The sequence below is a fragment of the Balaenoptera musculus genome, chromosome 3 (assembly GCF_009873245.2).
Source record: "Balaenoptera musculus isolate JJ_BM4_2016_0621 chromosome 3, mBalMus1.pri.v3, whole genome shotgun sequence".
NCBI classification, from domain to species: Eukaryota; Metazoa; Chordata; class Mammalia; order Artiodactyla; family Balaenopteridae; genus Balaenoptera; species Balaenoptera musculus.
In genome coordinates, this window is record NC_045787.1 from 127,017,759 (window position 1) to 127,043,603 (window position 25,845).

The 25,845-nt window shown below is 45.0% G+C and overlaps 1 protein-coding gene across 1 annotated transcript in view; it reads right to left on the minus strand.

The window, feature by feature from the left end:
- GLRA1 (glycine receptor alpha 1) overlaps positions 1-25,845 on the minus strand; it is an 82,468-nt gene that overhangs the window by 24,748 nt on the left and 31,875 nt on the right. The window contains exons 2-3 of the mRNA XM_036848568.1: positions 25,186-25,313; positions 19,619-19,686 (exon numbers count right to left, since the gene is read on the minus strand). Of these exons, the coding sequence (XP_036704463.1) occupies positions 19,619-19,686; positions 25,186-25,313 (196 nt within the window). The remainder of the gene's footprint in view (positions 1-19,618; positions 19,687-25,185; positions 25,314-25,845) is intronic.

The window sequence follows — 25,845 nt, forward strand, 5'->3', positions numbered from 1 at the left end:
ATCCATTTAGTTCCCATTCACAACCTGAGATGCAATTTGTGGTAGGTCTCCACGGTGGGAAACTGGGTAATGAAGTTAAGAAATATTTCCACTAAGAAAAGTTTTAAATTTTGTTAGAGAGACATTGTAAACTTGGGGCCTGTGAATATTCCATTGCAAGTAGAATTTGGGGTGTATTTGTGTTTTCCTATGAAGAAGGGTATAGCTCTCTCTGTTGGATTCCCAAGAGGGTTTATAGTTCCCTAGAAGATTAATAACCTCAGTTGAAGTCCAACTTTAAATGTTCTCCTTCAGGGAATAATCTCTGCTCGGAAGCACCTGCTGCTGCTTTTTCTCTGAAGGTGCAGGATAAAGGAGGTTATGCTATATTTTCTTTTGGGGTGCTGCCCCTAAATCCTGATCACCCTCGATCTGTCATCAGCAAGAATGGACTGAAGCAAACAGCCCTTCTGCCCCCCACGCTCCCCGCCCTGCCACTTCCTCCCACATTCTGTTTGCCTACAGGAATATTAGTAGCTTCCTGAAATGTTCCAAGACGTCTTATGGGACTGTTCTATAACTTAGTTGAAGCCTCTCCCTCCAGCCCCATAGAAAATGACATTTGGTCTCGTAATCAGGAATAAAGACTCAGACGTAGAGAATGGACTTGAGGACACGGGGAGGGGGAAGGGTAAGCTGGGACAAAGTGAAAGAGTGGCATGGACATATATACACCACCAAATGTAAAATAGATAGCTAGTGGGAAGCAGCCGCATAGCACAGGGAGATCAGGTCGGTGCTTTGTGACCACCTAGAGGGGTGGAATAGGGAGGAGATATGGGGATATATGTATATGTATAGCTGATTCACTTTGTTATACAACAGAAACTAAGACAACATTGTAAAGCAATTATGCTCCAATAGAGATGTTAAAAAAAAATTTCCTATCTTACAAGTCCCACGGTGGACGGAAAACTTCAGGCCAGACTGGAGGTTGATTCTTTGTTTTTCCTGTTGATTGTAATAGCTCCCAACCTGGCCCCATCTCATCAGGGATTAGAAACAGCCTCTGTTTGTCCTGTGGATTTTACATGAAGTGCATGTGTTTGTGTGTGTGTGTGTGTGTGTGAGAGAGAGAGAGAGAGAGAGAGAGGGAGGGAGGGAGGGAGGGAGGGAGAGATGAGGCACTGGGAGTCATGTCAGAGTAAACAGACTATGAATGGTTGGACAGAAAAAGCCTTCAGTCCCCAAACCCCAGCTGTACTTCTGATGTTCTTGCCAGCAACATGTCAAGCCAGTTTATGTGGCTGGAAAGAAGAAAAGAAAGTGGCATTTCTTAAAATGGCCTGTTAGGCACCAGGCACTGTTCTAGATACTGTCACATACATTTAATCCTTACAAAACCCCTGCAAGCTAGACATTCAGATTCTCATAGTGAGGTTAAGGAAACTGAGGTTTGGAAAGGTTGAGCTAGTAAGCAGCAGAGCTGGAATCTGAATCCACATCAGCCCAACCTTCTAGTGAGCACTTGTTGATTACGTCCCCTGGCTGTGGATGGCCGGTTCCGTGCTGGGGAGCCTCTTCTCTCACCCCCACTGCCTGCTTGGTTTAAGCTTTATCTCCTGCAGGAGGCTTGATGCCCCCAGGCTTCCCTGATTTCTTCCTTTTCTGATCTCCTAGCAAAACGGAATCGCCAGAAACGTTTAATTTAGCACTACCTCGCTGTGTGTGTCTTATCTCCTCAGCTTGACGGACAACAATTTGAGAGGATAAACCTGACCTTATATTTCTCTTGCACCATCCTACCTACTCACCCAGTCCGTGTACCTGGAGCTACCCAACACCCAGGAGAAGGAGGAGGAGGAGCAGGGGGAGGCAGAGCCGGAAGAAGTTGGAGTAGGAAGAGCTTTCCCCATTTTATAGCTGGAGAGACTGAGGATCAGAGAGAGGAGGCATTGTCCAAGGTCACATAGCAATTCAGAAAAGACCTGGGATTAAAATCTGGATTTACTTCTCCGGGCCCCACTGTTAGAAGGAGGAGTGAGGCTAGATGGTCTCTAAGAACCCTTCCAAATCTAATAGGTGATCGTTATTAGTTTTATGTTTTCCAGCGACATTTAATGGAGCATCTAAGTGCCAGGCACTGTTCTCGGCACTGGAGAACACACTGAGAACAAGAAAGACATGTTTATGCTGTCACAGAGCCTACAGTGGTGTAGCGCTTACACCACACAGAGATTGGGCTCTGCTGGGGATTAGGTACAGGGCACTCGGGAGATACAGAAGTCAGGCTCCCCATCTGGACTTGGAGGTGGCGGTCAGGGAAGGTGCCAGGAAGACGGGATATTTAAGGTGAGACCAAATATGGCAGAGCCAAAAAGGAAAAGCATTTTGGGCAGTTGGAACTGCACCTGTGAAGGCCTAGAGACAAAGCAAGAGCACGGTGCTTTGGACAGAACAGCAAGTAGATGAGTGAGGGCAGGAGGGGGGGGAAGTATGCAGCGCCGAGCAAGCTGTCCTGGGGAATGCGGACTCCATCCTGGGACTAATGTGGAGTCTTCGAAGAATTTTAAGTAGGGAAGGACATTGTTACAGTTGCATTTTACTACTGATATTTAAAAATACTTTATTTTTCTTATCACAGAAGTAATGCATGTCGATTATAAAAAAATAGAAACATACGTCACCTGAAAGGAGAAAAACAAAATGAAAACCATAGGGTCTCGCTTTGGAGCGATTCATGAGAAGTGAGGGTAAGAGCTGTGGAGACTGTGTCTGGTGTCCTCAGGCAACTTGTCCCCTTCTCCCAGGGCCCCCTTCTCCCCTCAGCACCCGCTCCCCAGACGACCTGCTGCATCGATTTTCTCCTCCCCGGTTGGTAAACAGCAGCGGGAAATGCCGTTTGGAAGGGACCAATGTAACTGTTGTAACAGGCTGAAAGCTAAATGCCGTTTTGCTTACTTGGCTCTACAGTCACTCTGGTCAGTGTTCGACCTGCTGGGGGTCCATGTTCAGGTTCAAAGGCTGGAAGAGCAGCCCTGGAGTTCTCCAGCTGAGAACCTCAGGTCCCACCTCTGGTAGCTGGCTTCCAGGCCTTGACCCTCAAGGTGGCCCATCTTCTAAGTCCGAGGGGGTGGGACTGGCAGAGCTCTGGCTCAGCAGGCTCTAGCACCCACTCTCTACTCTTGCCTCTGAGATTCCCTGATGGCTTGATTTCTGGAAACTGGGCAACTTCCCTGCTTGCGAGACCAAGGTAGAGTATTAACTCATTCATTCGTTCGTTCTATCATTCAACAAACATGTATGGAAGGCTTCCTGTGTGCACCGCCCCCCCCGTCCCCGCCCCCATTATGTCTAATTTCAGACTCTAACCTCTCCCAGCAAACTCCTCTAAACTCAGTATTGTGGTGAAATAGGAAGCATGAGGTGCTTTAGTAGGAAAGAGCTAAGAGCTTGGTGGGTGTGTTGGTGGGAAGAGGACGTGGAGGGCAAGATGTGTGCCCACAGCAGTCAGAACCAAGAGCCATCACCCAAGAGGAGGATGAAGAATCAGATTCTTATACCTTCCTAAGTCTCAGCCTTCCAGCCGTTAAAGGGATGTTTCTTCTCTAAATTTGATTCAACTCTATAAACACTTATGAGGCCCAGTGGGAGAACGGTGAGAGCAGAGGCTCAGGTCTTGGCTTCTACCTTCACAGAGCTCAGATTATCTAGCAAGCAAGGCAAGGTATGGACACAAATCTAACATACAAAACTGAAAGTGATAAGGGTCAGAAGCGGTTCTAACAAGTTGCTATTAGATATTGCTTTCAAGTCGTTGAGATTACTTCCAGGCAGGTTGGGTGAATCTGGAAGTGATTTTGGGGAGAAGGTGGCATTTGAAATGGCCCCTATCAGGTTGTTTCATCCTCCTGAAGTTAGCATCTCTAGATCTGGTGTTGTTCTGAAATATGAATAATATCTAATTTTGGCTGGAAAGGAGGCCAGTGATGTGTGAGGAGGAAGGACAGAGGTGAGGAATACAGGTGTGGAGCAGGACAGGACATGAGGACCAGGGCTTCGGCCTTGGTGTATTTAGGATTAGGATTTGTGGAGTTGGCGGGGGGCGGGGGGCAGGTTGTCAAAGGAATTTCATGTGGAAGGAATAGCACAAGCAAAGGTGTATAGGCAGGGGCACTCAAAACAGTTCAGTTTAGCTCAACCATCAGCTGCATAAGTAATAAAAGTCCCTCTTACTGAGGACCTACTAAGTACCAGGCATTGTGCTAAGCATGCCACAAACTTCCGCTCATTTTATGTTTAAAACAATCCTATGATTATAGGTAGTTTCACCTTAATTTTATAGATGAAGAAGGCTCAGGGAGATTAAGTAATTAGTCCAAATTCACACAGTAAATAATGGGCTTGGAATTCAAATCTGGTTTGTCTAATTACATAAAGCGCGTGCTCTTAACCACTCTGCTGGGATGAGGCTGTAGAATGGATGGATTTGAAACTGGGGGTATCCTCAACTGCCAACCCAAGGTGTTTGGATCTTATTCTGTAGCCAGTTGGGCACCACTGAAGTCTTAAGCAGTGGAGCAATATCCCAGTTTGACTTCAGGAAGATCAGCGTGGGAGGCGTGACCATGAAATGCTGAAGTGAGAGAAAATGGGACCAGGGAGACTTATTTTGAGGCCACTGTGACAGTTCAGTGAAAGATAAGGAGGAGCTAAACTAAGATAGTAGGGATGGAGAGTGGGGCAGAGGAGAGAATCATTGTTCTTTGTCATCATCATCTTATTCTTCATCATTTTCGTCACCAATATTACAGGTAGACGTCTGTCTCAACTCCTTCCTTTTACACACAGCCCAGAGAGGGAAAGAGACTTTTCTCAGGCCACACAGCAATTCAGTGACTAAGGTGGGACTTGCATACAGAAATCTTGACCCCTTTCCCACTACTTTTCCTAATCACTTGTACACCTTTAAGCGCAGGAGGAGGAGAACCTAGCTGACTCTGCCATCAGGCAGGCTCTGCTCTCCTTGGAGAAACTCTAACTTAGCTCTGACAGGATTTGGGATTAAGATGTGTGAGAGCTGGAGCAGTCTGCTGAGAGCCAGGGACCAGGGGGCATTCAGAGTGGAGGGTCCCAGGCTTGGTTTATGAGCTGCTGTTGCTTCTCAAGCACTTTCCCAGACCTCTGAGAAGCACTGTGGAATCAGAGTCAAAGGTGTTGCCTTCAAATGTGAGAAGAGTCAGCCCCAGTCTCCTCACTGTCCTGCGAGAGTATGGACCTGGCTCACCCGCACATGGAGAGTTTACTGAATCTTGACTGAGTGCCAGGCGCAGTGCTAAGTGCTTTAATGATCCCTCTCCCCAGCTTCTCACAGGGATACCATTTTATGGATCAACTGAGCCTGGGGATACTTAATGCTTTTTCTAAAGTTAGTGACAGAGCTGAGGCTCGAATCCATGACTGGCTGACTCCAAAGTCCTGTGCCTTTAAGTAGTACACTGCATTCGCTTCTTTCTTTCTTTCTTTTTTTTTTTTTTCTCTTTTGTGTCAGTTCCTTTTATTAATAATGTCTCATACTTATTAACTGCTTTTTACTTTACAAAGCACCCTCACATTAGTTTTGTTCTATGAAGTTTGGCGTGAAAAGGCAGATTCTTATCTCCGTTGGATAGACGCGGACACTAAAGCCCTAAAAGCTCAAGTTCCCAGCACTAGTTACTGGCAGACGCAGAATTGATAATAACAAAGCATATAATACATTGAGATGTTACCACATGCAAGGGATGATGCTAAGTTCTTTATGTGCGTTATTTTATATTCACAATAATCCTGTGATGTAGGTTCTATTGTTCTCATTTTACAGTTAGGCAAATTAAGGCATGCAGAAGTTAAAGTACTGTTCCTGACGTCACACAGCTAGTAAGTGGCAAAGCTGGGATTTGAACCCAAGATGTTAATGCCAGAGCCCAAGCATTTAGCTACTAGACTACACCATCCAGAATCTCCCAGATTTGTACTGAGTGACAGTTTTGTGATACCTCAGTGCCATCAGCTACTGCCTCTGGCTGCTGTTATGTTCCTGTGGGTTTGTAGATACCCACAATTAGCGGGAAGTATTAAAAAAGGGCAAAGGAGGGGGGTGGGATGAATTGGGAGACTGGGCTGGACATATATACACTATTGATACTATGTATAAAATAGATAACTAATGAGAACCTACTATATAGCACAGGAAACTCTACTCAATGCTCTGTGGTGACCTAAATGGGAAGGAAATCCAAAAAAGAGGGGATATATGTATACGTATAGCTGATTCACTTTGCTGTACAGTGGAGACTAATACAACATTGTAAAGCAACTATACTCCAATAAAAATTAAAAAAAAATAAAAAATAAAAACGGGCAAAGGACAAAAGGCTTCTGCCCCAGGTCCAGCAGTCTACTAGTGCTCCTACATTGTTCCTGATTTGCCCCTTGAATTTTTTTTTTTTTTTTTGGTCACGTCGCACAGCATGTGAGATCTTAGTTCCCTGACCAGGGATTGAACCTGCACCCCTTGCATTGGAAGCACAGAGTCTTAACCACTGGACCACCAGGGAAGTCCCTGCCCCTCAGATTTGACCCATTGTCTGCTCTACACTCAAGTACAGAGCTGGCAGACTCCCTGGATCCTGACCATTGCCTCCTTGGCTCCAGTTGCCTGCTCCATGCCTTCAACCTCTCCTAAGTCGCCACCCTGCCTGTTGCATTCTCATTTGGATCGCACATAATCAGGGCTACATTTGTTGTGAAGAACTGCTGATGGTTTGGACCAGTGGAGCGGAGCCTCTTTGTTTATCTTCAGGGGATCACTAAAGCCCAGCGTGAGTTTAATAATTACGTAAAAATGCTAATTGCAGCCACTTTTGTTGGATGTCTAACATTTGCTAGAATTTTATATGCATTGTATCTCTAAACTTTTCATCAACCTAGCACACTGAATATTATTATACTCATTTTACAGGAGAGGAAACTGAAATTCAGAGAGGTTAAGCAGAGGTTAAGTGTCTTGCCCAGAGTCCCATAGCTAGTAGGTGCTAGAGCAGGAATATGAATCCACGACTGTCTGGCTCCCAATTTCACATTCTTTTGACAATTGCATGCTGCCTATTTCCTTTTTTTTTTTTTTTTTTTTTTTTTTGGCCACGCTGTGAGGCATGAGGGATCTTAGTTCCCCAACTGGGAATTGAACCCATGTCCCCTGCAGTGGAAGTGCGGAGTCCTAACCACTGGACCACCAGGGAATTCCCTCTGTTTCCTTTTTTTGAAAACCAAGTTCCTAGATGGGTAGGTGAAAGAAACATAGTAGACATAGTATACTGGGATCTCACTGAGCCCGTGTGACAGGTTGGCTCATACATATCCTCGTAGTCAGTGTCAGATGGAGAACTTTGTATTGTGATGCTGAACTGAGGTGGATTTGTAACTGGTTGCCAAAGGATGCAAATTGAAGCATGCATATTAACCTGAAAAGAGGAAAGAGGACAGTATTGGCAGTACAGGGCATAAAAGTGAGACATGCCACTAGCGAACTTGGAAATATGGAAAATAAGTTTGACCTCTGTGAGTTAAACTAACAGATGAACATGCAGCAGAGAAATTTGGCAAGGCTCAGCATCAATCACAATGACCCATGTGTAATCTCAATGATTTAGAACAGGCCTGTGCTTGTAATTTATTAAGTGGAACCCTAATTTATTGTATTATGTCTTTTTTTTTTTTAAGGATTTTTGCTTCTTTGGAGCTTTGTTTTTTTTAAAAAAATTATTTATTTATTTATTTTGGTTGCCCTGGGTCTTAGTTGCGGCAGGCAGCCTCCTTAGTTGCGACTTGAGGGCTCCTTAGTTGTGGCTCGTGGGTTTCTTTGTTCTGGGTGGCCGGCTCCTTAGTTGTGGCATGTGAACTCTTAGTTGTGGCATGCACGTGGGATCTAGTTCCCTGACTAGGGATCGAACCCGGGCCCCCTGCATTGGGAGCGTGGAGTCTTAACCACTGCGCCACCAGGGAAGTCCTTATTGTGTCTTGTTTAGAGAACTATTTTATAAACATATTGGAGACGTTCATTCGGTAGTATAAGAAAGCACAGTTTGATGAGCAGGAATTTGGCAATTGGTAGTCTAGCATCATCTGAAGGATAGGGTCACACTGCTTGGGGGAACACCAACTTTTTTTGTGTCTGAAAAGAGGATTTCTGTGTGGTGAGGCAGGGATGGTTTCTTAGACCTCTCTCCGGCCTGGATGAGATTTTCCTCAAGACTGTCTACCTTCTTTTCCTCCAATTTGGTATGTCAAAAGCAACTTTTGATTTGCTTCCCTGGTATTCGGCGGATGGCAAGGGAGTGCTTTCATGGAGGACACAAGCATGCTGTTATTGGAATGGAAAGCCCCATTATAAATTAAAATAACTTGACGGTCTTATTTACCCACTTCAGTCTTTTGGGGCTTTGATTGTCATTAGTCAGCCTTCCTGAATCTGATCTGATGGAGAGCCAACCCTGGGATGCCATAAATTCACGACTGTGATGCTTCCCATGGTGGTGTTTTGGAGAGAGTCATCCAGCAGACGATACCAAGACTGCCTATAACCCCATTTTCTGCCTCTTAACAGACACTATAGCATGTGTGAGGGCTCTCTCCTTGGCTTCCTCTCGGTCTTCAGTTTACCAAGGCTTTGTGGAGTGTCGAGATATGTCTAACTGGATGGCACTTAATAGACTTTTTCTTGGATTTCCCAAATCCCAGAGTGTAAATGGCCTATCATTAGCTGTGTACACAGACTGAACGTGTAATGGAAAAAGCAACAACAAACAAAGATCTCATCCACAATACTAACCAACCTCACACAATATTCAGTAATAAACCTAATGAGAAATGTGTGACTTGTGTGTGTGTGTGTGTATATATATATATATATATATACACACACACACACACATACACACACAACGAAATGATTCTAAAGCTTTACTGAAAGGCATAAAGGAATACCTATATAAATGGAGAGACATACCACATTTACATAATATTGTTAAGATGTCAGTTCTCTACAAGTGAATCTATAAATTCAATGCAACCTCAGTCAAAATCTGAGGCAATTTTTATAGGCATCAACAAGCTGATTCTACAGTTTGTATGGAAGAGAAAATGGACTGGAAATGACAAGAAAACCTTATTAAAGAAGAAAACAGAGGACTTTCTCTACCAGATATAGGAATACAGTGTTAAGCCATAGTAATTAAAATAGAATGGAAACAGATAATAGAGCAATGGGACAATAAACTGAGACTAGTAAAAGATATGTGTATATATGTGTGTGGATATATATATAGATAGATTTAGTTTATGAGAAAGGTAGCATTTCTAATCAGTGGAGAAATAATGGCTACTTAAGAATAATGCTAGAAAATTACTATCTAATCAGAGAAAAATAGAGTTAAACCATCACCAAATACTTTACAGCAAACTAAACTCCAAATGGATTATGGAGGTATATGTAAAAGAAGAAACTTATAATATTATTCAAAATGCCCATTATGCAAAAAAAGAAAGAAAAAAAGCAAAGATACTCAAATTCACTAGGAATCCGGAGTGAAAATTAAAAGTGACAATGAAGTACCATTTAAAAAATCCCATTTGGTAAAATTAAAAAACTTGATAATATCTTGAGTTGGCAAGGATAAAAACGCTGTTGTGGGAACAATTACTGAAGCTTCTTTGGGAGCAAGTTGGGCAATAATATTTGTCAAAATAGTGCAGGTCCTTTGATAAAGTAATTCCACTTCTGTAATATATCCTAAGGAAGCGCACAAAGAGTCATGTCCAAGACTATTCATTGTGGCACTTGTTTGTAATAGTGAAAGCTGCATAAACCTACAGGCCCATCAGGAGACAAGTGGTTAAATACCATGAAGTGATGTTATGTCTAGAGCATGGAATTTTACAGGCGGGCCGTAAATCTGGAAATACTGATTAAAATCATTTTGTCACATACTGAATGTAATAATAATAAGCCATTGTTATGTTTCCAAATTTGAGGGTGTGTAGAACGTTGAGAATGAGGTAGACCTGTATGTAGTGATGTGGAAAGATTCCAAGACACGGTGAAGTGAAAAAAGCAAATTGTATTGCACAATCCTATTTAGACAAAGATGTGTAATAACGAAGGGATGTACCGCTACATTCAAGGAAAGAAGACCAGTAAGACATACACTAAAGTGTTTTCTGCAGTGGTTCACTCAGATGGGCCAGGGGGAGAGGGCGAAGCAGGGGCGTTCCTGTTTCTCTCTCTCTCCTCTTTTTTACTGGACTTACTACAAAACTTGTTTTCATCTGTTGCTCATATACTTTAAAAAAAGTTCCAGAGTTTTGCTGTCCATGAGCATAGTGTCAGTCAACATTGTGACTTGTTACCTAAACTGTCTTTTTTTTTTTTTTTTTTTTTTGGCTGCACCTAGTTCCCTGACCAGGGATCGAACCCATGCCCTCGGCAGTGGAAGCTCAGATTCTTAACCACTGGATTGCCAGGGAAGTCACTAAACTGAAATGTCTTTGAGGTGGTGTGTGTAGAAATGATTTTAGGGTTCTGACGAGGTCCCCAGAGCTACCTTGGGGAGGCCGATTGAGGAAAAGGCCAAGGCATTGAGATTCCTGGCTTCTGTTCCACTTCCTCCAGAACAGCCCATTTTCAAAAATCAGTGTGTTAAAGTGCTGCATAAGATTCACCTTAAAAATGGACTGTGATGGTGGGCTGCTGTTAAAAACAATGCTTTGAAGCCCACTAACCCAGAGTAAGGATGAGCATGGCCCTGGTGCGCTCCGCTCTAAGCACTCCTGAGGGTCTGGGTTCATTGCTTGGCCTTTCAGCTCAAGGTGGAAATTGACATGCTGGCTTTACTCGGAGAGCACCCTGGATGGGAAAGGGACTGAGAACCGGGGAGAATGGCCAAGGGAGCCAGGCATGGCCAGGGAGCGAGAGGACTGACCTCAGTTATTGAAAGGGCTGTCAGGTGCAGAGATTGGTTCTCTGTGGCCCCAGGATCAGAATGAAATCCATGAGCAAATGGAGATGTCAGAGGTGTCCCAAGATGAAGTGGGCTGCCTGGGGAGGTGCAGGGGTACCCATCACTGGAGGTGTGCAAGCAGAAACTACAACATTTGTGGCAGAGGTTCTGACAACAGATGGGGTTCAAACTGGAGAACCTCCAATGTTAATCCTCTCTACAAATATTGATTGAGCTCCTATGTCCAGGCAAAGTACTGGGCACTGGAAATATAGGGATGATTGAGAGAGACAGGGTCCCCATTCTCAATAAAAAAGCAAACAAAACAACAAACTAACAAGCAATACCTTTTACTTTTTAGGTATTACTCCGAAGATAATAGTACATGATGCGACAGTGACTGTAAGGGGGGACATTTTTAGATAGGGAGTCGGGGAAGGACCTTCTGAAGAAATATCTGAGCTGAGACCTGAAGGATGAGAAGGAGCCATTCATGCAAAGATTTTTCTGGGCAGAAGGAGCTGAGCGTAGTAAAAGGATTAAGCAGCTGTTGCAGGATTTGAAGCAGGGGAATGCTGTGATGTGATTTAGGGTTTAAAAGGCACTATGGGAAGTGGTGGAGAAGGGGAGGAAGGGAGGCGGGGAGGCCAGTTAGGAGGCTGTTTCAGTCAAGCAGGATAGAGATGGTGCCAAGTTGAACTAGAGTTGACAGCAGCAGAGTTGGAAAGAAGTAGATGGATTTAAGTTTTATCTTCTATGATTCAAAATCAATTCATTCAATCAACTGATCCCAATTCATTCAATCAGTTGATTCGATTTAGTCAATCGATCCCAGAAGTAGGCTGGCCTTCAGAAGTGACTGCTTCCTAAACAATGTGTTAACTTTTATGGTTGGACATAAGGGGCATTTAACCTCCTCGCATGGTAGCTGTTTTCATAGATCTTGAGGTCTTATTTGCAAATATCCACAGGGATGGATAGCCAACGGCTACTCTCAATACCAGTTTTGATAGAATTGCCCAGATCCTACTTGTTAGCCGAACCAGGGTGCAGGAGACCAGGATGAAGTCCTGTCCTCCCGTGACCCTGACATCCCCTTGGCTCTGCAGCCTCTCCTCTTGCCCCACACTCAGCAGGTGGCCTAGGCCAAGAGCAGGGCACCAGGTTTCAGGCAGCCTGAGGGTAATAACTGGTGATGGTGTTTATTGGCTGGAAAAGCTTGGGTGAATTAAGCCTCTCTGAGCTTCAGTTTCCTCATCTATAAAATGGGATTGTTGTGTTATATGAAATGATCCCCGTACTTTGCTAACCACGGATGCCTGGTGTTTAGAACAGTGCTCAATAAATGACAAATGACGCCACCACCACCTCACCTTCTCTTTATAGCAGAGCTTTGTGAAAGAATTATCTTCCCACTGTCTTCACTTCCTTTTGTCTTGTGCTTTCGTCGTGCCCCTGAATCGCATTCCCTAATTTCATACACGCTCCCCTCCCCCATCCTCCATTGCCAAACCCATTGGATGCGATTCCCTTTTCTTACTTGACTTGTCTCCTCTTTTACTGCTGTTGAACACACACCAGCTTTTAAAACCCCTCTCCTCTCTGGGTCATTCTACAACGGCATTCTCTCCTGGAAGGTTTTATTTTATTTATTTATTTATTTTTAACATCTTTATTGGAGTATAATTGCTTTACAATGGTGTGTTAGTCTCTGCTGTATAACAAAGTAAATCAGCTATACATATACATATATCCCCATATCTCTTCCTTCTTGCGTCTCCCTCCCACCCTCCCTATCCCACCCCTCTAGGTGGTCACAAAGCACCGAGCTGATCTCCCTGTGCTATGCAGCTGCTTCCCACTAGCTCTGTGTTTAACATTTGGTAGTGTATATATGTCCCTGCCACTCTCTCACTTCGTCCCAGCTTACCCTTCCCCCTCCCCGTGTCCTCAAGTCCATTCTCTACGTCTGCGTCTTTATTCCTGTCCTGCCCCTAGGTTCTTCAGAACCTTTTTTTTTTTTTTTTTAGATTCCATATATATGTGTTAGCATATGGTATTTGTTTTTCTCTTTCTGACTTACTTTACTCTCTATGACAGACTCCTGGAAGGTTTTAACATGCAGAGAACCATGATCAGATTTCTATTTCAGAAAAATTACTCAAAACCACACAACAGCATTTTCACAGCACCTGGCACATAATACATGTTCAGTAAGTGTTGCCTAATATTGCTGCTGGTCGCTGTTATTCTCTGTGTTCCATGGCATCCTGTGCATACCTCTGTAATCTCACTCATCATATTGTGGTATTCTCTTTGGTTTCCTTGTCCACCTTCTCCAATAGACTCCTTGAAAGCAGAGACCTACCTGGCTCCTATTTACTTCTGGGGACATGGGAGGATTTTACTTGTCTTCAGGTAGGGCCATGTGGCTTCCTTTGGATAGTGAAATGTGAGCAGAAGTGGTATATGTCACTTCTGGGTGGAAAGCACTTACTTGCCAGTGTGCCCCCCTTTAGTGCCTTCTTCCTCTCATGGCAAATGTGAAATCGCATGTTGATGTGGAAATGCAAGGCTCAGCCACGATGTGGAGGACAGTAGTCCTGGGGAGTCCCCCAGATCTGTAGCAGACTTTAGGTGAGTGATACATCAGTCTTTGCTGTTCTAAGACCCTGGGGTTTCAGGGGTTGTTTGTTGCTGCAGGAAAGCCTAGCCTAATATGAGTAAAACTGATCTATATCCTTACAGCCTATTCAGCACATACAGTATAGGACCTTAAAAACGGAGGTGGAAACAATAAATGAATAAATAGGGAACAGGAGGAAAAAAAAAAACTAGAAAGACATTTCCTTAGGCTTATGTGTTGGAGTCCTTGGCTGATTAGTTCAATAGTTAATAATCCTTTACATTTCTGTAGCATTCATAAAGAGCTCTCATACCCACTTCTTGTGTATTTCTACACACCATTCTTAGAGCCAGGTGCCAAGGAGGACCTGAGTCTCAGTGGTATTAAACAGTGGCAGAGCTAGAGCTCAAACCTTGGTCTCTTGTTTCCTGGTTCAGGGCTCTGTCCATTGCCCCCCTAATATCGACAAATAAGGCCAAACGTGTGGACGGTAGTTGCATAGGCCATTGCCAATCGCCAGGGGCCCTGGCCACAGTGTGCCTGTCTCTGTGCCAGGCTAGCCCAGCCCTTGGCAAGAGAGGCTGGAGCACATGTCCTCATAATGGAAATGCTGAGATTCATGCCCAAAGGATGTCAGAACCCACACACACAGACACTCACACACACATGCACACACTCTGTCTCTGTCTCACATCTGTTGACATTTAGTTCCACATGAATTCCAGCTGTGTGCATGTCCCCACGTGTGCACACTCACATGTACACCTGCACACATGTATCGACATACTCGTACACACATACTGTTACACATTAAATATTCTTTCACTTATTCACGTGTTTTTGTATTTACGCACATTCACATGCACATGCATACAGACATATGGCTGGCTCAGATGCTGCTACATACTTAAACATGTGCTTCACAGATATCCACACACAATTACCTATGTGAAAATAATACCCTTCATGTGTTCTCACTCTTAAGCACTTTCACGTATTCTTACATATGTACGCAGATACATGCACATCCTCACTACATGTATTCACATGTGCATTTATAACCACAGAAGTACACATACTTATGTTCATACCTGTACATGGTCAGATACATCTCTCTCTGAGGTTACCTGTCTAAATCTGTTCAAACACATATACACAGGCCGACGTGTACATTTGCACAAACACATGGTCCCACAATATACACATGCACACACATGCTCCATGACGTATAGATGCTGCAGAGCACACACTTAGGCACACTCGTAAGCACACGTGTCCAGACAAGCTGGATGGTTCCCTCTAGGTCCTAGCTCCAGATCTTTCTCTTGTAGAGTGCCGAAGGTGCTGCTCTAGGCCAGGACTCCCTTCCCTCTTCTCCCTCGTGCATTCCTGTCCCTGCTTCTACCTTCGTCTCACTGCATAGACTCAAAGAGAGTCGCTGGAAAGGTCAGATGAAGGCCAGCCAGCCTCAGCCCTCCCCTCATCAGGAACGGATGGAGACCCCTGCTGCTTTGCTGGCTGCCTTCTCTGCTCTCAGCTCTGGTGAATAAAGCCAGGCTCTGGGAGGCAGACAGTCAGGCCTGGGGACTCCAGCTGTTTACAGAGTGACTCTGCACTCTTGTTACTCTTAGAGAACAGACACAGCCTGGAAAGTTTCTGACATTGGGACTATGTCCATATTACCATGGACCCAGGGTGCACGACCAGCTCTTTGCGTGGCTGGTGAGGCAGAGCCCTAGGATGAAAGTCTGGGGGCCTGAGCATGTCTGTTCAATGAAGTTCCCCTTTAGCTCTAACTTCTTTATGATGAAAAGAAACAAGCAAGGGCTGGGTAATCCCAAACATCCGGAAATTAAATGTTTATATTTGGCTCAGGAGAACGTGGGGTTTGGGGTGGTATAGATCTGAATTCAATTCCCACTTCTGCTACTGATTAGCCGCATGTCCTTATGCAAGTGACCTAAACTTTCTGAGCCTCAGTTTACTTATCTGTAAAATGGGGATAACATGTCCTGGCTCATGGGGGTTGTTGTGAGGTCTAAATGAGATGAAACACGTGGAAGTGCTCTGCATACTGCCTACCACACAGTAGCATTTAATGTGTGGTTGTTGCCCTTGTTACTACATTAATACGAGTCCACTCTTGCTCTCTAAGCGTATTCTGAGTGACAAGGAAACAGGCTTGAATGGGAAAGTGGTCCAGAGGGTTTGGTTGGTGGGATTTAGGGGAGAAGGAAGCTGAGGAGGAGGGGAACTTTGGCCACTGCAAAGAGCACTGGACCTGGGTTTCTGTCACACCTGTTCCATGCTGTGTGACCTTGCTCAGGCGACGTCACCTCTCTAGCCACCAGATTCCCTCTTAGTAAGGTAAAGGCTGACTTAGATAGTTTCTTAAGGTTTTTTCTAGCTCTGAGATTTTAGTTTTTTCCCCTAAATCGTCTGCAATGTAAATTAAACACATATAGATAATTAAGAACCCAGTAGAAAAAAATCACATATTATGGAATATGGAAGCAGGAAAATGACAACTCCTACTTTTGATTAACTTTAGTTAATAAGGACAAAACTGTGTCAGCTGTGGACCATTCCCAAAGAAGCACCTCATCGCCAATCCTTTATGTTCTGTCTAAACATTATTGATCTCCACTCCAGGGGGCCATCTCTCTGCGCTCCCCTTGTTGGTTATCTCCATTTTCATTACTTACTATTTTCTCCTGAGGCATGCTGAGCCTAGCATGATTTGAGGTTGGATTTCCACTTTTGATAAGGCTTAGGTTGTTGCTTAAGTGTGCTTTGTGGGCCTGGGGTCCCTCAATTTCCCCTGTCTGTGCTCTTCAATGTTCTGGCAGTTGCAAGGATTGGATCTTAATTCCTGCTCGGTCAATAACTAGTTCTGGGATGTGATGTCACCAAATCTCGGTTTCCTCAGCTGTAAATTGGGGAACATTGTGTCTGCCATGTCTACTTTGTAGAGTGGTCGTTACAGTAAGTATTTGGTGAAGGAATCAAGTGAGAGAATGAGTGTGAAAATGTGTTGAAAATTACAAGCGGCATTTAATAATAATAACTGACATTCATTGTGTGTGTACTATGTGTCAGACCCTGCACTTAGCACTTCTGTGCCTTATCTCCTAATCCTCACAACAGGTCACAAGGTGGATGCTGTTGGTCCCCTGCTTCTGCAGATGAGGAGGCTAACTTAGGCTACCTTGTCCAAAGCCACAGAGCTGAGCCTCAGATTTTGTCTGGGCATGGAAGACTGTGTCCTAATCGCTATACTGTCTCTGTAGAAAGCAGTATGCAGCAGGAATGAAGTCTGGAAAGGTAGACAAAGAGATACCAGAGAAGGGTAAGGCTCAGAGAAGTCTAGAAATTGCTCAGGATCACACAGCTAATCAGTGGTGGCTTCGGGGCTTCAGTGCCCAGAGCCTCCATCATCGCCACCATCATCACCATCATCATCGAAAACATTAAGAGCACTTAACGAAGCATTTACTGTGATAAACACTTCCCTGCACATAATTTCCATCCATAATAACTTGAGGAGGTAAAAAAAAACAAAAACTTGGTGAAGTAGTATGATGTTAATCACCCCTGGGATTTTACATACAATGAAGCTGAGGCTTAAAGATACGAACCAAATCAGCTTCTTACATATAGTGAGTGAACCCAGGTCTACGTCACTTCAGAGTCTCGGCTTTTAACCACCACACAAAAAAGGGGCCAACCACTACACCGTTAGTAATCTGTAACAAGGAAATAGATCTCTGTGTGACCATTACAGGGAAACAGGTGGGGGTGGTGTTGGAGTGCAGATATGTACACCTGTCCTCAGATAACCAAGTTCTTAACATAACCGGGTGGCGCCTGACTTGGTGTGATAACTCTTTACTGTTTCAGAAGAAGAGAGGAAGTGTCAACACCTACCGCACAGAGACCATGAATAATGCAGATGTCAGTGCACTTCTGATTTAGGAGGGAGAAGAAGAAAAGCAGAGAAGTTCATTAGAAGCTCTAATAAGATATCCATTCACAGAGTGGAAAGACTTGGCTTTCGAACCTGGAGGCCCAGTGAAAAGCAGCCATGCTGGTTCCTAGCCGAAAGGTAGGACCATCTCCATATGGAGATAAAAGGCCTATGAGTTTTAAGGATTTGATCGCTTTTCCTGTGGATGTGGGCAGGGTCTCTTGACCATATTAAGACAGGCCTCTCTGCAGGAGAATAGATTTTGGACCATTTGCCCCATGACATACAGAGCCCAGTGATTTTTGCCAGTCTGGGACTAGAAGGTTAGATCTAATCTCCATAAATGTTTAGGACCAAATAATGGTTTGAATCAACAGACAATATATCTGATTTGGCTTATTTATTTTAGAAAATGACTGAGACCTGTTATTAGATCACTGTGCCAGCTGCTGAGGTTACCACAGGAAATGAGACAAGATTCTGGCCCCCAGAGAACTGACATTATAGTGAGAGGAGGGACACATGAGCAGACTGTGAGAGTGTAAGTGCAGGTGGTCAGTGCTGTTATGGGAATTGTAGCACGTGTCACGAGAATGGGTAGAAGGGACCCATCGCAGGCTTAGGTCAAGCGCACACATGAACTCACACGCGTGTACACACGTGTTAGAGTGTGAAGGCTTCCTGGGGAGGTCATTCTTTTTTTTTTTTTTTTTTTTTAAAGAGTAGCTTTATTGCTTTGTCAGGCAAAGGGGGACACAGAGGGCTCCTGCCCTTGAAAACTAGATGTCCCCCTGTGGAGGTCATTCTAAGCAGAGAGTTAAGGGAGCCTGGAGGTTGGCAATGGAAAGGAGGCTGGAGTGGGTGCTCTGGGTAGAGACCTCAGCAGCATCAAGAGAAGGCTGAAAACCAGAGGGCGAGCACGGCCCATGTGGAGAACGCCGGACAATTCCACTTATCCAGAATGGGAAGCGAGAGGGAAGAGATGCAGCCGAGCAGAATCAGAGGGGCCTTCCAAGCTTAATGCTGAAGGGGAGGGGGGTCCACAGGGAGGCGTTAATGCAGGGGACTGGCGTAGTTAGGTTTGTATCTTAGAAAGACCACGGTGTGAGGAAGAATGGATGGGAGGCGGGCAAGATGCAAGTCTTGGGACGCTTTGCAGTAATGTGGGCCAGGCACCATGGAAGCCTGAGCTGGACCAGGGTCAGGTGGACATTTGGGGATGGGTGGTTTAGAGGATTTCAAGGCAGTAACATCTACAGGGCTTGGTGATTGACTGGCTGCTTCTGCCTCTGCTCATGAAGAGATGATTGAAACCTGCCTCAATTATTTTCTCACAAGCTAGATTGCTCCCTTCAAAACAAGTATAATTGATTTTTTGTTTTCAAGGATTGAGAAAAAGGAATTGAAAGTAGCATTACATTTATTTATAATTAGTAATGTATGATTTACTCTTTGTAGAGATTAGAGAAACATAGAAATACTGAAGGATGTGAAATCATGCATAAGTCTACGATCCAGGGATAACTGCCGTTAACATTTTGGTATTTTTCCTTCTAGTCTTTTTTTCTAGAGTAACTGATTTACTTTAAACTTTTTACTATGGGAATTTAAAAATACATACAAAAGTAGAGAGAAGAATCAGTATACCCATTTCAGCTTCTGTAACCAGTCTTCTGCTATTCCGCAGTTGAGTTTTAAACTTAAAAGCAGGTCTTTACATTTGCTTTAATCTAAAACTTTCACCTGTTGATAGAATTTTGCTTTTGTAATCCTGAGTGTTGAGCATGTGCTATCCCTGCTAGCTCTTTGGCCATTTTCAGATGTATGTCTTCACCCAAAACATTGACTAGGACAGTAAAAATGTCCAAATCCCATAGTATACCACTGAAGAGCTGAAAAAACACCTGATTTTCCACTTCCCTTGGGAAGACCAGCGCAGAGGGTAGATATTTCAGGGAGAGAGATATCCCGAGCAGGAAATAGCAGCTTGTGTTTTGACTCACTCACCATAGTTGTCTCCGCAATGGAACCGAAGCTGTTGATGAAAATGTTGCAGCTCACGTTCACTGGGGGACCTGCCAATCAAGAGAGATTCCTGCTTAGTTCCAAGGCCACAAAGAAATCCCCAGGATAGGACCAGTTTGTGGGATTTTGACTTCAGGGATGGAACCCCCTTGGTGGAGGAGACCCTTGCTTGCCCTGCACCCCACCCCCGAGCAGCGGGGACTCCCAGCCACATTGCTGTGCCAGATTCCCTGGTCCCCAAGTGAGCACCAGTTATAGAACACCAGAGGCTGAGCCGGGATGTACTTTCATTAACAGGATAATTCATCATCCTGCCATATGGTTGAAATCCCTTCCCCAAACCCCATCGGCTGCCTTCTAATTTGTGGCCGAAAGGTTACAGCTACAACATTTGGAGGCCATCTTGGGAATCGCAAGGAACAGCAAGTTCCTTGCCTTGAACTTATGAACCAAGAATGGGCATTGATGGGAATTACCAGCTGAGGCATCCAGAGGGAACCTCAGAGGAAGTCCATAAGTCTTTGTTAAATACTTTCCAGGCAAGCTTTTTGAATACTACTGCAAGGGCAGGAAGGAAGTGGAGGAATATTTGCTCTTCGGAATCTCACTGCTAGAGGGACCTCTGTCCAATTGACCTCTGTCCAGTCTCTTCATTTTATACTATTAATCACAGCAGCTACCATTTACTGAGCAAGTTTTGCTGTTGTGCTGAGAGTATTACTAACATTATCTCATTCTATCCTCTCAACAACTCCATGAGAAGACATGGTTATTCCCTCTATTTTACAGATGAGGACACAGAGGCTCAGAGAGGTTATTTGTCCACGGCTACACAGCTAGTAAATGGTCAAGCTTGAGCTCAGATTGATCTAATTCCAAAGCTAGTGGTCTTAATGGCTATACTTTTTGAAAGAGTTTCAGAGAAAGGAAGGGGTTATGCTCAAGGTCACAGAGTGGCAGGATCCAGGATTTTAAGCACTAGGCTTCCACATGTGCAGATAAGAGGACTGGCATAAAATAACCAGGGAGGAATGTGAGACCGTGGGTAAGGGTCATAGAAGCAGTAGGAGTCCAGATGTGAGAGAGGTTCTGAAGAGTGAGGCATTAGGGAAGACGTCATGAAGGTGATGACCTTGAGCTGACCTTGAAGGTGGGTAGGACTTGGATAATAGGTCATAATCCTTCACTTGAAGATTGTGACATGCCATTTGTGAATTTTTTCAGGTCCACTTTCTTGTTGATCCGCATGAGGTCCTGAGGTTGGCAGGGCAAAGTTACTGTCCCAGCTTCGTAAGTGGAGCACAGAGAGTTTTAGTAACTCACCTGGGCTTATTTACCCAGCAAGTGGTGGAGCCAGGACTCAAACCCAAGTTTTCTGATACCCACTCCTCTCTGTTCCTCTTGAAAAAGTAGCCCAAGCATTTCACCCAAACTCAGCCAAGACTTCCTTCTTTTCAGAAATCCTGGTGTATAGAAAGGGACTCAATCCTGCTGTGAGAATCCAGGTTTTCCTTCCAAGGGATTGCGAGGATTCCTGGGTTTTAGACATAGCCCCAAGCTCTCCCTGGCTGTTTGCCCTGAGACACGCCCCTTCCCTTTTCTGGGTTGCAATTTCCCCAACAATTTGGTAGAGTAGATCTTGATCTGGGCAGTCATTCTCAGCTCCATGGGGTTGGAATTCCCTTATGGAAGCTACCCATTTGAATTATGATGTTACTGTATAGAATTTCAGGGCTGGAAGGTCTCTCTCTCTTTCTTTTTTCTTTTTTTAACATCTTTATTGGAGTATAATTGCTTTACAATGGTGTGTTAGTTTCTGCTTTATAACAAAGTGAATCAGCTATACCTATACATATATCCACATATCTCTTCCCTCTTGCGTCACCCCTCTAGGTGGTCACTCGGTGCTTTGGAAGGTCTCTTAAAAGTCACCTAATCTATTGCTTTCCAAACTGAGGTGCAGACGGGATTATCTGCTGTAGCATCATCTGGGAAACTTGTTAAACTACAGATTCCTCAGCCCAGACCCAGACCCAGTGAACCCAAACCTGTGAGGATTAGCCCAGAGTTTATTGTTTAACGAGCGACCTGGGTGATCCTCATGCAGAGCCAGGTTTAGGAACTGCTGCTACCCATTCAAGGCTTAGCGCTTGATCACCTCCAGCAGTGGGGGACTCATTTCGTCTCGAGCAGCCCTTTCCATAGTCGGATGGCTCTGCTTGCTAAAAACTTTGTCTTTATGCTGAGCGGGAATCTGCCTCCTTGGTCACTTTCACCCAAACAAAGGCCCACTAGGGTTTTTTTCCCCTCATTTAGACTCAGATCCAGGTTTTTCTTTTCATTTAGCTTCATACCATTAAGATGCCCCAAAGAGTTACTGCCTGTGCCTTGAAATGACGTGCACAGAGTTCCCACCCAGGCCCTGCGAGTGTCTGGTGCTGTGACTCCCATATAAATTAGATCCTGATTTATGTGTGCGAGAGGACGCCAGCCAAAATGATCCCATGGGGAGGTGTGGTTCATTGAAATAAATCTGAAATTAAATTATCCTCAAGAAAATTACAGTCTGGCTGCCTTTGGCAGCAGCATAATGTATATATTTCATTAAATATTAAAGTTTAATTTTGCTTTTGTGTATATGTTTACATTGGGCTGTGCCCCTGATCCTGGGAGCCATTGTGATATGCAAAGTCTTAGCGAAGATATAGAATACCGAGGCTGACAGGGCCTGGTCCTACTGGACCATTGTACAGGTGCAGAAACAGAGGCCCAGATGTGTCAAGTGATTTACTCTGGGTCACAGATATCAGGTAAATAGTGGGAGGGTTAGAATCCAATTTTCGAGCTCTTTGCTTCAGTATTACGAGTTGCATTGCCACTATGTTCTGCAAACCGAGGCTGCTCTCCCCGGCACCCCTATCTTCAAGAGAGTCAGGAGCAGGCACAATTTCCAGTGCTTGAAGGAACCTGCTGTGTGATTAATCACTCTGAGGAGTTTTCAAAGCAGGCAGGCATCTTCCTGTTGTGTCGGGGTCACTGGGCCTACTTGGCCTGGCCTTTTCAGGAGCTCTGTAGTTTGCGGGGGGCTTTTGGGAATCTCACGTGTGCCTGGGTGGAAGCGTGAATGAGGCCATGGGGCTCAGGGGCAGGGGATCCCCTGCAACCAATGTTTCAGCCCTCACCGCAGGGAGAGTAGAGAAATCTTGCTCCCTGTCTCCTGGGGTGAGGTTCCAAGAAGCTGCATTTGTTGCACAAAGCCCACATCGTCGAGGGGATTGTAGGGGTTAGAGACAGCGCAGGGTTGCGAGAGGCCTAAGAGATTATCTAGTCCTGTATATTTTGGGCCCACGTGCTTGGAATAAGGTTTTCAAAGCGAGGAGGGGAAGGGCCCCGATTCAACGGTCTTACAGTCTGGGTGAAATTTTATTTCTTAAACATGTTCACTGCTAAGTAAGTAAGTAAATAAATAAATGACTCAGGAGATAAGCAAATAAATAAATCACTAGCATTGGACAGAGAATTGAGTCAGAGCAGCTAGCTGGGTTAAAGTCCCCAGTCTTGGCAGTGTGACTTGGGAAAGTCACTTAACAGCTCTACTTAGCATATTTGTGGGGTCATTCGTTCATTCATTGATTTATGACAGGCTTATTGAGGGCCTTCTTTGTGCCAAACACAGTGGTATGCACAAAGGATAACTAACACATGAACCCTGGATGCACCCACGTTCAGCAAACCAGCAAGACCAAGGCACTTCTACTCAGGCTGGAGTTCCAAGAGATCCCACCAGGGGGCGCAGTGGGATGGAATTCCTGAAAACTGCTGCGGATGCAACCTGGTGGTCAGTTCTCTGATGTGTTCGATTTGGCCAATGGTGTTTCAAAGGTGTGATTTAGCTGCGAACTTGGAAGATTTCACATAAATCCCCAGACTTAAGTCTTATCTTGGAAGGTCCGATGCCCAGGGCCTGCATTCCTATCTGGCAGCTCTGGGCAGGAGCTGAGAAGTGGCAGCCCTTAGAGGGGCCTGTGCTTTCTGGTTTTCTCTGCTTATCCGCAACCCGCTTCAATCATGTACCATATCTGCCGGGCCCCTCTGGGTGTTTGGGGTGTTTGAGATTGTGACCCTGGTGAAGGGCTTGGGTGCCGACTTACCTGTCCTTGAGGGGCCCTATGCTAACGATCCTGGAGGATAACAGCCTCAGGAGCAAGGCACCTTGAGGTAAACAGGGGTGGGAGGTGGGCCCCCAAACAAACCTCAGCTCATTTCCCAGACTGTTTTCTGTTTGCAGAGTGCTCTGAGAAGGGGACTTAGAAGGTGGGGGACAGAGTGAGCAGATACTAGGAAGCCGTTACCAGCTGTCGCAGCCCTTGTTTGGTCTTGGACTTGAGCCAAAAGGAACAGTGAGGAAGGGCATCTGGAATCAAGAATTGATTAGGAGGTTGGCTGTGGGTCTTTGAAATAAGATTTTTGCAGGGGTGCTGGGAGGAAGGTCAAGGTCACAGACTCCCAAGGAGGTCCTTAAGACTGTGCCTGCAGAAAACCTGGCCAGCAGTTAGAGATGGTTAGAGCGTCCTAAGGCATCAGTGGACAAAGGGAACTGGTCCACTCTTGATGTAAGACATTAAGATCTCATAGGATTGTGAGCTGAAAGAAACTTCTCAAATCACTTCAGTTATGGTTTGTAAACTGGCTACCCACAGGGCATATCTGGCTCCCAAACGTGTTTTGTTTGAATGTACATGTTTTAGGATTCAAGAAGTTTCACGTAAATCTTGATTTCTGGCTCTCCTTGGACTTTTGGATGGTCTGACAGCACGAGACCCACATTCCTGTAGGGTAACTACACGCTGGGGCTCAGGAGGGGCCGCCCACTTTCGAGGGGACTGCTCCTCTACTTCTCCATAGTCTCTCCCTATCGCCTTATTAGGCATTTGAGATTGAGACTCTAATTAGGCAAGAGAGTTCCAAAATTATTTGTTAATCCAGGGGAAGCTTTCAGTGGATGAATGGTAGTTGGAAGCTTCTCATGTAAGACGAATACAAGTGCAGCTGCTTGGGGGAGAAGCAAGGGTGGGCTTGCTCATCCCGTCCTCTGTTTCTCCCTTTTGGGACACAGGGTAAAAGCCCCAGAACTCCATGAAGCATAGTTTAAAAACCACAGAGACAGCCAACTCCATGCCTGCAGAGAAGAGGAGACTGAGGCCCGGCGAAAGCAAGAGGCTTATCTAAGCTCAGAGAGTAATTTTGTGCCTGAAGAAAAACTTGAACCCATTTTTCCACATTCCACATTAATCTTTTGTCCATTATACCGGAGCTAAGCAAGTAAGTTTAATTCACGTACTGACTCTGGTAACCAGAGATACTGTTGAGTTGGGCTCTCCGAGCCTTTGTTTGGTCTCTGTGAATTGACTAACAGTATCTGCCTCGGGTAGAGGAAAGAGTCATGGAATTCATACCCTGCATATACCATCTGCATACAATTCCATGCGGCTCGCTGCCACAATCTAGGAAAGCAGATCCCTGGGGCTCTGAAAGGCAAGTTTATCTACCTTTAAAATTGGGCCTGATCCTGGCATCGTATCCAGAGGTCCTCCCCATTAGCTTATCCAGGAAATCCGAGGGTGACATAGGCTTGGATGCAGAACGGGCAGCTTCGGCCTCCTTAGAAGCAGCAAGGCTAAGAAAGGAGAGAAAAAGCAGAGGGTTAATGACGGCCCTTTCTCACACCGTGATCAGATCCCAGTCTTGCTCAGCCCCTGTCGCTTACCCAACCATAAGAGCCGCTAGAGAAATAGGTAATAGGAGTCCTTAAGGAGGTAAGGCCCTCGCTACCTTGTTTACCCAGCCTAAGTATTAGCCAGCGTGGGATCCTGGCAGGCAGCCGAGTGTCTGATTGATGCTGAGAAGCTGCTGACTCTTTTAAGGCTGCATCTCTAAGGTTTAGGGCAGTCACACTTGGCTGCCGGTTTCCCTGGGAGAGGAGATTGAAGGGTTAACCTCCCACTAGGCCCAGCCCTGTGCTTTGGGTGCCTGCACTTTCATAGGGCCGTGGAACAGTGCAGCCAGGAAGAATGTTAGAGATCAAATAGTCCAGCCTTTCCCCAAAGTTTCTCTTCAGAATCAGTTACTAATTTTCTAAAAAAAGATGCCAAAATCAAATGCATTTGGGAACACGAATTGAATCAGGCGTCTTTACCTCAGGTGTTCTC